Source organism: Cynocephalus volans, chromosome 8 (genome assembly GCF_027409185.1).
Source record: "Cynocephalus volans isolate mCynVol1 chromosome 8, mCynVol1.pri, whole genome shotgun sequence".
Classification (NCBI taxonomy): Eukaryota; Metazoa; Chordata; class Mammalia; order Dermoptera; family Cynocephalidae; genus Cynocephalus; species Cynocephalus volans.
The window spans coordinates 37567665-37581260 of record NC_084467.1 but is presented as its reverse complement, the minus strand read 5'-3'; the positions used below and the strand labels follow the sequence as shown (position 1 = coordinate 37581260).

Here is a 13596-nt window from a genome sequence, read left to right as displayed (position 1 = left end):
GTTGTCCAAGTCCACTACCTAAAGGAATAAGCTGACAGCACAAAAGGATAACTATCCCCAAGGGCTCTAAGAAAAAAGGCCAGCAACATCAACACACACACACACACACACACACACACACACACACACACACACACACACACACACACACACACACACACACACACACACACACACACACACACACTCTCTCTCTCTCTCTCTCTCTCTCTCTCTCTCTCTCTCTCTCTCTCTCTCTCTCTATGATGGGTGCTACAGCTACCTCTTTGTTTCTACAGTCCATTCTTTACTTCCACTAACTGCCTGTAGCCTCTAAGAAATAAAGCAAGACATTTCATGAAATATGAGGATAATTATCTTAAGTTGTAATGGGTATTAGAAAAACTTGACTTTCTGGGTACTAGAGACACAAACACTATCTACACTGAGCTCCCAAGTGTAGGGCCTAGGTATTGGTGCTGAAATTCACAAATGAGAAACTATTCTATTTGGAAGGAATTGCCAAAAAGAGGCCCCTCCACAGAGCTGGGCAAGGGAAGACATTCAGAGCTGGAAAGGCAAAATACAATACTCCTCTAGCTTGGGTAAACCATTACAAATAGCTTTAGAATTTCAAATTACTTTTCCAAAGATATGTACACTTTGAACAAGGTTATCAACTCCCTTAGGTCTGATAATCTAGACTAGACTTTTTAATACATTTAAAAAATACCCAGATGGGTTTAAATATGAAATAGCTTTCTAAAAATGAAAATGATTTAATTTCAGGAAGCTACATCTAAAATAAATGGTATGAGTTAAGCCAAAAGAACTTCCATAACCAACCCTTACTGTGGTAGGCATGGAGGATGTTCTCATCCCTCATATTCAAATTTATTTATTTATTTATTTTTATTTTAAAGATGACTGGTAAGGGGATCTTAACCCTTGACCTGGTGTTGTCAGCACCACGCTCTCGAAGTCAGTGAACCGGCCATCCCTATATAGGGATCCGAACCCTTGACTTGGTGTTATCAGAACCACACTCTCCCCAGTGAGCCACGGCTCCCTCGTATTCAAATTTAGAAGCTCTCTTCCCTAAAGTGACCAAAGTCACTATACATATACATATGTATGTGTGCCCAACACACAGTAGGTATTTATATGTATTTACTGAATGATCAATTGTTTATAAATGTAAGTTACTTTATCAAAAAGAGGAGGGAAAGCCTATTTCTGATCCTTATTAATTAAAGATTTTTAAGGTACTTAGAGTAGACCTAACTTTAGATACCACAAAAATGACCAAAAAATTCCTCTAGTTTATTTTTTTATGTTTATTTATTTATTTATTTTTTTAAAGATGACCGGTAAGGGGATCTTAACCCTTGACTTGGTGTTGTCAGCACCAGGCTCTCCCAAGTGAGCCATGGGCTGGCCCTAAAATTCCTCTAGTTTAAAACTAAAATGACCAAAAACTTCTTCCAGCATCAAATAAAAATAAGGATATGCCTGCTTCTCCTCCTTCCCGGCAACTCCATTCATTGTAGGCACACATTCTTGGAAGAAGCTACCTGCTGCAAACCTTAATTCATTTCGCTTAATCTTAAGAAAAGGCAAATCTGAGAGAGTTCCCAAATAGATGAAACTTTAAAAAAAAATTAAAAAGCCAGAAATAGTAAGAAAATGACCAAGTACAAATATTTGCTGAATATCATGTTGAAAAGCCACTCCCTCCTCAATGTATCACTCCACTAAGACTTGCCCAGTTTATAGAAGACTCCTTGTGAAGTTACAACTGAGATCCACAGCTAAAACTGAATTTAAAGAAAAAATGTGGCTCCTAAATAATAGAATTTATCCCAGTTTAACCCAATATATTTACAAGGATCTTAAAAATAATAATCTTAGAACAAATCTATAAGTAATTAAGCACTATCACATATATTAAGTGATCCTTCCGATAGCTTTATTAAGAAGGAAAAGTAGGTGTCATGATCTTCATTTTATAGAAAAGGCAATTGAGGGTAAAGGAGAGGAAGTGATTTGTCTAGGTTTACAAAGCTAGTTAAGTGACACAGCCAAGACTGAACCACAAGAGTTTTCTGACTCATAACTTGAACCTCTTTATATGAAACCACGATAAGCTTTCATAAACCAGCCAGAAAGGCTTTACACAAATCTCAGAGGATAATTTAACCACTAGAGCATTTTTACAAAACAAAATCCTGAAAGGACAATAACAGAAAGAATTGCTATGTGTTTCATACATTTTTTAAAAAGCACATGATGTATACATAAAGTATACTTAATAAATATGAATCCTCCTCCTTAATTACTTCTCTTATGTTTCTTTAAGGAAAAGTTTCAAATCCATAGTTTTATCACAGCTGTTTCCTTAGTGTTTACCAAATTTGGCTTTTAGTAAATCTTGGTGGGAGTAGGTGTGGATATGGCGTGGGTGTATATAATACAGGTTCTTGGGTCCCAACACAAAGATCCCAATTCATTAAGTTCAGACTCCATATTTTAACATTCTAGATGATACCACCCCAATATTGTCCCAATAGAATTCTTAGATAAAAGGCAATCCAAGAAAATATAAGAACTTAAAATCAAAGGACAAAGACTTTTTACCAATCTCCCTTAACTCTGAAGCTGGAAAGGAAGAGAGAAAGAGAAAAAAAAAAGTTTGGGGACCTATTTCAAACTACTCTCCAAATTTAGCTGTCATTGCCCAACTTGTCAGAAAAGTTGGTCTTCCCCTAGTACCATGTTACAGAACCGATGTAGATGCAGTTTCAATTTTAACATTCTACCTTTTTATCTTCAGCCTACTTAGTAAATCCTAAAACACAAGTGTAAGATCGTGATGTATATTTAAGTGGAAGCTTTGCCAAAATGCTAGGCAAAAACTGAGACACGGAAGGGAATCTGGGGTGAGGAGGCATGGGGAAGAGAGATCTGATCCAGCAGGAGAAGTCACCTGGCCCACTGGCTTCCCTGGCCCAGATAGGAAGAGTCCACAAAAAAAATTCTGGAATGGGATTCCTCCAAGTGATACTGAGAATAGTTCCCAAGAGGGATTCTTAAGTAGGAGATCATAACATAATAATAATGGTAATAATAATCTACTTACAAGCTGCCTCTTCTTGGAAGGCTCAACTCCTTCTGAAAAACAAAACACACCCAAATTAGTCAGAAATAAGGACCTATCTGTAGAAATGCCTAAATGTCCTAGGAGATTTATAGCACTATCTTAATAATGGCAAAGACTAAATATTTCTTTCTTTTTTTTTTTTTAAGATGACTGGTGAGGGGATCTCAACCCTTGCCTTGGTGTTGTCAGCACCACATTCTCCCAAGTGAGACACAGGCAGGCCCTAACATTTCTAAATGATAATCTTTTCCCTTGCCTCTTGAATTTTAGTAAAATAAAGAACAGTCAGATTACCTATTACCTCTTTATTTATTCTTCCTTCCTAAAAGGAATGTATCATAGAATACTTGTGACATTTTTCCCACTAGATGGAACCATCTCCCCAGTGTGGATTCCAGGCACTCTTTCGGCCAGCCATTAACTAACTGCTGATGAATTGTAAATGATAGAGATCCTTAGAGGCAAGAATAGGAAAGGAAGAAAATGGGATGGGAAGGGGAGGGAAGTGGTTAATTAGAAAATATTTTAGACAAATAAAGAAGTTTAGAAAATAATGTAACAAAGAGATGACTACACATACTACTGGCATGAGAAATAACTGTTATAATAACAGCTGGGGCCCCTGTGACTTGCTTTCCAAATATATCAAATTCCTCCTCCCACCAGTCCCCACTTGACAACTATTCTTAATTTGTTGTTCGTTTTTTCCATATGTTTTATATTTATTATATATATTCATAAATAATTGTTAGTTTTGTTTTACATGTTTTTAAATTATATATACATGGGTTCGTATTATATATATTCATCTGCTAACTTGTCAACATTATAAAAATTGGATGATTCACCCATGCAAATATATTTCACTTTATTAATCTGTAGACAGAAGTCCAATCTATGAATATACCAATATTTATTTATCCATTCTCCAGTAAATGAAATTTTTCTTTCCATGTTTTTCTTCTCTGTCAAAACAATACTCCTGTAAATATTCTCGTACTTTTTTCCTAGTGCACACATATAAAGTTTCCTGGAAGTGTAACACTTAGATGTGGAAATGCTGAGTCATAAAATATCAGATATTCTAAACTGCTTCGCAAAACAATTGTACCAATTTACCCTCCCCCTCCAACACTTCGTAAGTTTTCTCCTTCCTAGACCTGTTTCCTAAACTCGAAACACTTACAACTAACTGCCTGCTCAACACCTCAAAGCCAACTTGTCCAAAACTGAACTGTTCTTTCCACCAAAACTGACTCCACCTGTAGCTTTTCTCCATCTCAGATGATGGTAACTCTATTCTTCTGGTTATTCAGACCAAAACTCTGGACAGCTGGACTCCTCTGTCTTTTATATACCCTATATGTCCCACCCATCAGGAATTCTTAATGGCTCTAACTTAAAATACGTCCAGAATCAACCATTTTTCTCTCTATCTCCACAGACACATGCTTCTAATCTCTTAAACAAAAACCTTGGACTTAGTATTGTTCAGAAATCAGAATTTTTTGGTGAGTTTATTAAAGTAATAGTGTGTGTATGTGTGTGTATTTCAAAAAGTTCATAGAAAGATTCATATTATCTTTTAATTCTATTTTTCCACAAACTTTTTTGAAGTACCCTCATATATCATACCCCCAACAAGGAATGGAGCAGCAACAAAATACATTAAATACATCAAAATTTCTGGAGCAAAATGTATGATAGTCACAATAAATGTGATAAAAACTCTAGAGTCCCAGTTCAAATTTGTCACCAGCAGAGTTCAAGTTAGGTAAGTTTTACTGCTAAAAGAGTCATGAAAAACCTTGCTGGTTTCTGGTATTGCAGCCAAAGCCGTCATGGTTTCTTCTCTAGCCCCTCAACAGTCTTCTGACTAATATCCTGTTCCTGCTTCCACCCTAGCACTCTACAGTCTATTCTCAATGTTAACAGAGTAATCCTTCTTAAAGGTAGGTTAGATCATGACACTCCTGCTCAAAACCCTCCAATGGCCTCCAATTTCACTGAAGAGTAAAAGCCAAAATCCACATAAAGGCCTAGAAGGGCAGCACACCACCCCTCTCCAATCTCTTTCTGACCTCTTCTCTCCCTTGCACACTGGACTCTCTATTCAGCCACACTGGAGACTCTATTGTTCCTTAAACATATCAAGTAGGGCCGAGCCCGTGGCGCACTTGGTAGAGTGCTGCGCTGGCAGCGCGGCGACGCTCCCGCCGCGGGTTCGGATCCTATATAGGACTGACCGGTGCATTCACTGGCTGAGTGTCGGTCACGAAAAAACGACAAAAAAAAAAAAAAAAAACATATCAAGTATTCTTCTGCCTTCAGGCCTTATACTAATCTATTCACTCTGCCTAAAATGCTGCTCTTCCCCAAATATCTCATTGGCTAATTTCCTAACAGCCTTCCAAGTCTTGGCTCACTTTTCACCCAGGTTCTCGATGAAATCTAATCTGATAGCCCTACATATAATACTACAACTTATTTTCCATCCCATTATCCTCTTCCTCTGCTCTACTGCTCCCCCCCCCCCCCCCCCCGCACTCCCCAACCTTATCACCAATACACTTATCAGTTCTAACACACAACATAATTTACTTATCTATTATGTTTATTGCTTATTTTCTATCATCTCCTTCTAGAATCTAAGCTCCACGAGGGCAGGGATCAGAGTCTGTTTTCTTTACTAATGAATTTCAACAACTTAGAGCAGTGACTGGCATGTACTGTGTGCTCAAAAATAGGTGTCGAACAAACTATTTCACATACTCTTCAATACTTGGTATTGTTAGTAATTTTCACCAACCTAATGGCTGTGATCATATCACAATATGGTTTTTAACTGGTACTTTCCATAATTACTACTGAAGTTAAGTAATGTTTCTTATGTTTATTGGCTGTTAGGGTTTCCTCAACTGTGAATTGCCAGTTTATATCCCTGGCCCATTTTTCTATTAGGTTATCTTTTTTCTTACTGAGTCATAAGTGTCTATCTGATATAGACTGAATAATAATTTCTAGGTTATACTCATTGAAAATATGTTCTCTCGGTCTTCTTACCTTCTTTAACAGTATCATAAAAGGCTTTAATTTTATTTAGTCAAATTTGTCAATCTTTCCTTTAAATTATAATCTTTTGTATAAGAAATCCATCCCTGAAACACAGAAACATGAATACATGTGCTTATATTTTCTTCTAAAAGTTTTGCAGGTTTACTTTTCACAATAAGTTTAACATACACATGCCACATTAATAACATTTCAGTCCACAATGGACTGCATATACAATGGTGGTCCCATAAGATTATAACGGCTATACCATATATCCCAGGTATGTAGCAGGCTATACTATCTAGGTTTATGTAACGTTCTAGCTAATATATGTTACAGTCTATGATGTTCCCAAAACAACGAAATCACCTAATTTCTCAGAAAGTATACCTGTCCTTAAGTAATTCATCAATGTACCTTGAACTCATTTTTATGTATGAAGAGGTATAGTAATCCCATTATATTTATTTCTATATGGATGATCAATTATCCCAGCTCCATTTATTAAATAATATACAATATCAGTCCTGTCATATATTATTGCCATATGTGCAGGAGCCTATTTTTTGGCTCTATTTTATGTTCCACTGTACTGTGCCTATACAACATAGTCTAATTACTACAGCTTGGTAATAAATCTTAATATTTGTAAGGCAAGTCCACACACATGACTATTATCCTTTAAAATTAAGACAGTTATTCTCACAGCTTTGCTCTTCCATATAAACTTTAGAATCAACTTGCAGGCACAAACTTGAACTGACATCACACTCAATCTCGAGCTGATCTGGGAAGAATTTACTTATTTACAATACAGTGAACTCCTAGCCAAAAATATGGTACATCTCTCCATTATTTAGGGCTTCTTTAATATGTTTTAGTACACTTTTATGCTTTTCTGCATAAAGACTATACAAATCTTTTGTCAAATTTATTTCTAGATAGCAAATATTTCCTTATGGGAATTACAGTATATTTTTTAAAATCACCTTTACCAAGAGTTGCATTTCATTACACCAGTAACACCACTTTCCTCCCAATATATCACAAAAATTTTCAAATACAGCAAAGCTTAAAATGTATACAGTGAACCTCCATATACCCACAAAGCAAATGTAAAACTGTTAATAATTTTGCTGTATTTGCTTTATCACATATTTAGCCATCTATCCACCCATCTGTTTTTTAAAATGCATCTCAAAGTAGATTGCAGACATCAGAACACAGTTCAGCTTGTATATCATTAACCAAAATTGAGTATTTATCTACAATTATTTCATGTGTTCTTTTAAGTAAACTTACAAATACTAAACTGCACAAATCTTAAGTGTGCCAATCAATAAGTTTAAAAAATGCATATATTCATGTAACTCAAATATCAAAATTCACAACATGCCCATCAATCCAGAAAGTTCCATCATGTCCTTTTTTGATAAATCCCCAACCAACCACTATCCCCATGACCCAACCAAATACTATTCTCATTTTTTTTTTTTTTTTTTTTTTACCATAGATTACTTTTGCCTGCTTCAGGACTTCATATGCATGGAATCATACAAGTATGAACCTTTTTATATAGGCTTCGTTCACTTAGTATAGCATTTCTGAAACTCATCAATACTGTTGTAGATAACAGTAGAATATGGATGTACCAGTTTACTTATCCTTTCTCCTACTAATGAACATTTGGGTTATTTCCAGTTTTATACTATTAACATTCTTGCACAAGTCTTTTTTAATAAGCTGTTTCATCTGAGTAAATACCTAAGAGTGTAGAATTACTCAGTTATAGGGTAAATATATGTTTAGTTTTAATAAAATACCACCAGACCTTTTTCTAAAGTGATTATACCATGCTACACTCCCATTAACAATGTAGGAGAACTTCAATTACTCCACATTCTAACTAACATATATTATACTAATAATATAAGAAAGTTCCAATTGCTCTGCATTTGTGCCAATACATGGCTGGAAAATATGTTCCTCTTCTATTTTCTGAAAGAATTTGTGTGAGATTAGTGTTGTTTCTTCCTTAAATATCAATAGTTTTCACTGATAAAATCACCTAGCCCTGGAGGCTTTTACATGGAATTTTTGCCTCTCTCTGTTAATAAGTAAGACTGGCCTATGTACCTTCTCTTCTCAAATTGTTCTTGTCCACTTTCAACATCATAGTAATACTACAGTGCTATGATGTGAATGCTTGTGTCCCTTTCAAAATTCATGTTGGAACTTACATTGCAATATGATAATATTAAGAGGTGAGGCCTTTAGGAGGTAATTAGGTCATGAGCGCTCCTCCTGCATGAATGGGATTAAGGCCTTTATAAAAGAGGCTCCACACACCTTTCAGCTCTTTTTGCCCCTCCACCTTTCCTCATGTGAAGACACAGCAAGAAGGCCCTCACCAGCCATCAAATGCCAGCACTTAATCTTTATAAATTACTCAGTCTGTGGTATTTTGTTATTGTAGCAAAACAGACTAAAACACTCATAAAATGTGCATCCTCTTTTTCTACTTTCTGAGACAATCTACAGGCATACCTCAGAGATACTGGAGGTTCAGTTCCAGACTACTTCAATAAAACAAATATCATAAAATAAAATGAGTCACATGAACTGTTTGGTTTCCCAGTGCATATAAAAGTCATTTGTACTAGAATGTAGTATATTAAGTGTGCAACACCATTATGTCTAAAAAAACAATATACATACCTTAATTTTAAAATATTGCTAAAAAATGCTAACAATTATCTAAGCCTTCAGTGAGTCATAATCATTTTCCTTGTGGAAGGTCTTGCCTCCATGTTGATAGCTGCCAACTGATCAGGGTGGTGGTTGCTGACGGGGGGGGGGGGCATAGCAATTTCTTTAAATAAGACAACAATAAAGTTTGCTGCATTGATTGGCTCTTCCTTTCATGAAAGATTTTTCTGTAGCGTGTAATACTGTCTGATAATATTTTACCCACAGCAGAACAACTTCTTTCAAAATTGGAGTTAATCCTCTCAAACCCTGCTGCTGCTTTATCAACTAAGTTTGTGTAATCTAAATCCTTTTTTGTCATTTCAACAACATTCGCTACATCTTCACCAGTGGTAGATTCCACCTCAAGAAACAACTTTGCTCATCTCTGACAAGCAACTCCTCATCCATTAAAGTTTCATCATGAGATTGTAGCAATTCAGGGCACATCTTCAGGCTCCACCTCTAAATCAGTTTTCTTGGTATTTCCACCACTTCTGCAGATACTTCCTTGACTCAAGTCTTGAACCCCTCAAAGTCAACCGTTAAGGTTGGAATCAACTTCTTCCACACTCCTGTTAATTCTGATATTTTGACCTCCTCCCATGAATCGTGAATGCTCTTAACGGCATCTAGAATGGTGAATCCTTTCCAGGATATTTTCAATTTACTTTGCCCAGATCCATCAGAGGAATCACTATCTAAGGCAACTATAGCCTCACAAAATGTATCTCTTACATAATAAGACTTTAAAGTTGAAATTATTCCTTGATCCATGGGCTGCAGAAAAGATGTGATGTTAGCAGGCATGAAAAAAACATTAATTTCCTTGTACATCTCCATCAGAGCTCTTGGGTGACTAGGTGCATTGTCAATAAACAATAATTTTTCAAAAGAAATCTTCCCTTCAGAGCAGCAAGCATCAACAGTGGGCTGAAAATATTCAGTAAACCATGCTATAAACAGATGTGCTATCAGCCAGGCTTTGTTCTTCCATTTATAGAGCACTGGCAGAGTATATTTAGTATAATTCTTGAGGGCCCTAAGATTTTCTGAATGGTAAATGAGTATTGGCTTCAACTGAAAGTCACTAGCTTCATTAGCTCCTCACAAGCGAGTCACCTGTCCTTTGAAGCTTTGAAGCCAGGCATTTTCTCCTATGAAACTCCTAGATGGCATCTTCCTCCAGTAGAAGGTTCTTTTGTCCACACTGAAAATCTGCTGTTCACTGTGGCCACCTTCATCAATGATCTTATTAGCTACATCTTCTGGATAACTTGCTGCAGCTCCATCAGCACTTGCTGCTTTACTTTGCACTTTTATGTTATGGAGATGGCTTCTTTCCCTAAAAACTTCATAAACCAACCTCTACTAGCTTCAAACTTTTCTTCTGCAGCTTCCTCACTTTTCTCGGTCTTCCTAGATCTGAGGCAAGTTAGGGTCTTGCTTTGGATTAGTCTTTGCCTTAAGGGAATGTTGTGGCTGATTTGAGCTTCTATCCAGACAGCTAACACTTTACCCATACCAGCAATGAGGCTGTTTTGCTTTCTTATTATTCATGTGTTCACTGCAGTAGCACTTTTAATTTTCTTCAAGAACTTTTCCTTTGCATTCACAATTTGGCTAACTGGTTCATGAGGCCTAGCTTTCAGCCTGTCTCAGCTGTCAACATGCCTTTCTCATTAAGCTTAATCATTTCTAGCATTTGATTTAAAGTGAGAGACGTGCAACTCTTCCTTTCACTTGAACACTTAGAGGCCATTGAAGGGTTATTAAGGGGCCTAATTTCAATATTGTTGCGTGTCAGAGAATAGGGAGGCCTGAGAAGAGGGAGAGACAGGAGAATGACTGGTCATTGCAGCAGTCAGAACACACATGACATTTACTGATTAGGTTCGCCATCTTATATGGAGGTAGTTTGTGGTGCCACAAAACACTTAACAATAGTAACATCGAAGATCATTGATCACAAATTACCATAACAGATGTAATAACAACGAAAAAGTTTGAAATATTGCAATGATTACCCAAATGTGACACAGAGACACAAAGTACATGTTATTGGAAAAACAGTGCTGATAGACTTGCTAAATGCAGGTTTGCCACAAACATTCAATCTGCAAAAAAAAGCAATAAAATGAGGTATGCCTGCATATAAAACTGGAAATATTTGGTCTCTGAGTCTACGATACAGTTCTGGCTTCTTAAATAGTTTAAATGTGTAACACGTTACATTTTTTGTTAATTTTGTGCAACAATAATAAACAAAAATTCCATAAAACGCTTATGTGCCCCTCTCTGAATCCCTTTATAGGCAAGGAAATGCATCCATGGAAATCCATCCCTTCCACCTTCTTTCCCCATTCCTTACACCTACGGGAAAGCCTGCATTTGATGCCCAGGGCTCGGTACCTTCAGTACCAAGCTTTTTGGTACCATAAAGACAGGCCTAAGGCACAGGAGAACAAGTGGCTGGCCTCCAGTGAAATAAAGGTAGTCCAATGAGCAATGATTTCCCAATCCTCCCTGTCCTGGAACATTCACAGCAGACTCTGGAGGAAAGCTGCACAATCAGCAAGCTTATCTGAGTTAACAACACTCCCATTCTGGCAAATAACCATTAATTCTTTGACTCATCACCTTCTATTAGAAATTAGGTTGGTAATATCTGATTATACATTACAACATCAGGTGAAGCCTGTCCCATGCAGCTTTTTCTGATCTACTAGTTATCCCTTGGCTCTCCATATTCTTCCCAATGTTCCCAATTAGCATTCTGAACACATTCACGTCTATCTCATCTTGAGATGAGAAAAACTAATCTCCTTAATTACTACACATTTCTCTTCAAACACTGCTTTATCAACTCTCTTTCCCTTCACAGCCACACTTCTTGAATGAGCTGCCTACATCAACTGTCTCAAATTTGTCACTTCCTACTCATTCTTCAACACACAGTAAATATCCCCAGAACTTAGCACCCCATTTAAACCATTCAGGCTAAGTTACCGATGGTCTCCATGTAACAAACCTCCACTGCATGTTTGGCCCACTCTTTCTTTGCTTGACTGTTCAGCAGCATCTAACAGTACCCTTCACTCTTCTGTCTTGAAAGACTTTTCTTTCCATGAAGCCACATTCTCCTGTTTTTCCCCTATCTCTGTGAATGCTACTTAAACACTGTTGCAAACTTATCCTCCATCGCCTTAGCCTCTTAAATGTTGATTGTCCTTAAAGTTCTGCCTGGACACTCTCCTCTACACATACATTCTACAGGTGAGAGAGTCCAATCTGCATCTCTACCCCAGATCTTTTTCCTGAGCTCTACAGGTGTGTATACAACTACTTTGTCCTTAATGTCTGAAACTCAACTTATCTTCGCTCCTTCTGTCTCCTATTTTGGTGATGCTACAACCAAACCCAGAATCATTCTTGATTTCTCTTTTTCTCTCACCCTCCATATCTGTTATTCATCAAGCCCTGCCAATTCTACCTCCAAAATATCTATCTTTGGTTTGTCAATTCACTTCATCTCCACTGACATGTCCCTTAGTAAAAACCACCATAATCCTATAACATCCTCCTAATTAGTCTCCCTTTAATTCAGTTTTATTCTCCTTGATTCTTAATATCAGTGTAGATATCATGTAATTAGAACCTGTTTTGAGTGACACTATGTGGGTTTAATTTAACACTGTAGTCAAAAAGATATTTTTTAAATGAGTCATTTCTCTTCTTAAAACTCCTCAATGGATAAAGTCTGAAATTCTTTCTGTGGCCTACAAAGCACTACCTGGATGTCACTGCCTCCTTCAGCATCATTGCATGATTCTCCATTCTTATTGGAGTTTTAGTCTCTTAGACTTGCTATGCTCTCTTACCTTCAGGTCTTCACACCTATTGTTCTCTCTGCCTGAATTACTTTTCCTTATCTCTTTTATACATTCTTGGACCTCACCTTAAACCACATTTCCTCTGGGAAGTTTCCTGACACACAGTTTCCCCAGCCTCCCTCCATATATACCCAAATATTCCTTTAATTATTCAATCACACTTACTTTACTCTTTATTGTAATTATTTGCTGAATTGTCAGTATTCTTTGACTGACTGTTAGCTCTAGAGGAGCAGGGATCAGTCTTACTCACAAGCACAATGACATTCCTAGCACCTAGCACAAATGAATATTTGATGAATAAATCAAAGAATCGAGTAAGTAAATGGTACTTACTACTAATGTTATTGTCATTATATGGCTCACAATAGGTTCCTGTCTGCAGATTTGGATTTGCAATGATGAAAACAGTTATTTGCAATAAAGTCAGCAAGAAGCTTTACTAGGGAAAGAATAAACTCTGCTATCACTTATATTATTTACTGACAGAGTCTTCTAGCTGGTAGCTACTCCAGGGAGAATCAGAAATAATGTTTTCAGGAGAGAAAAACATTATCTAGCAAGGAAATCTACTTTAATACCATTTACTAACTGGCCTTAAAAGGACCATTATCCCCAAATACAAATATCTCCTCAACTCTGGCAGTAATCTGGGATGCACAAAAATCTGCCTTTCCCCTGTAGCAAATGTACCATTATTACTGCTCTGGCCATTATGGTATTTTAGCTCCCCTTATTCACACTTGAGCGTAAGTCTGTCTT

General features: G+C 36.8%; 1 protein-coding gene across 4 annotated transcripts in view; it reads right to left on the bottom strand.

The window, feature by feature from the left end:
* The window catches only part of MAST2 (microtubule associated serine/threonine kinase 2), a 218887-nt gene that overhangs the window by 115498 nt on the left and 89793 nt on the right, over positions 1-13596 (bottom strand). For all 4 annotated transcript variants that reach the window (XM_063105590.1, XM_063105591.1, XM_063105592.1 and 1 more), the window contains exon 4: positions 3119-3150. In XM_063105590.1, the coding sequence (XP_062961660.1) occupies positions 3119-3150 (32 nt within the window). The remainder of the gene's footprint in view (positions 1-3118; positions 3151-13596) is intronic.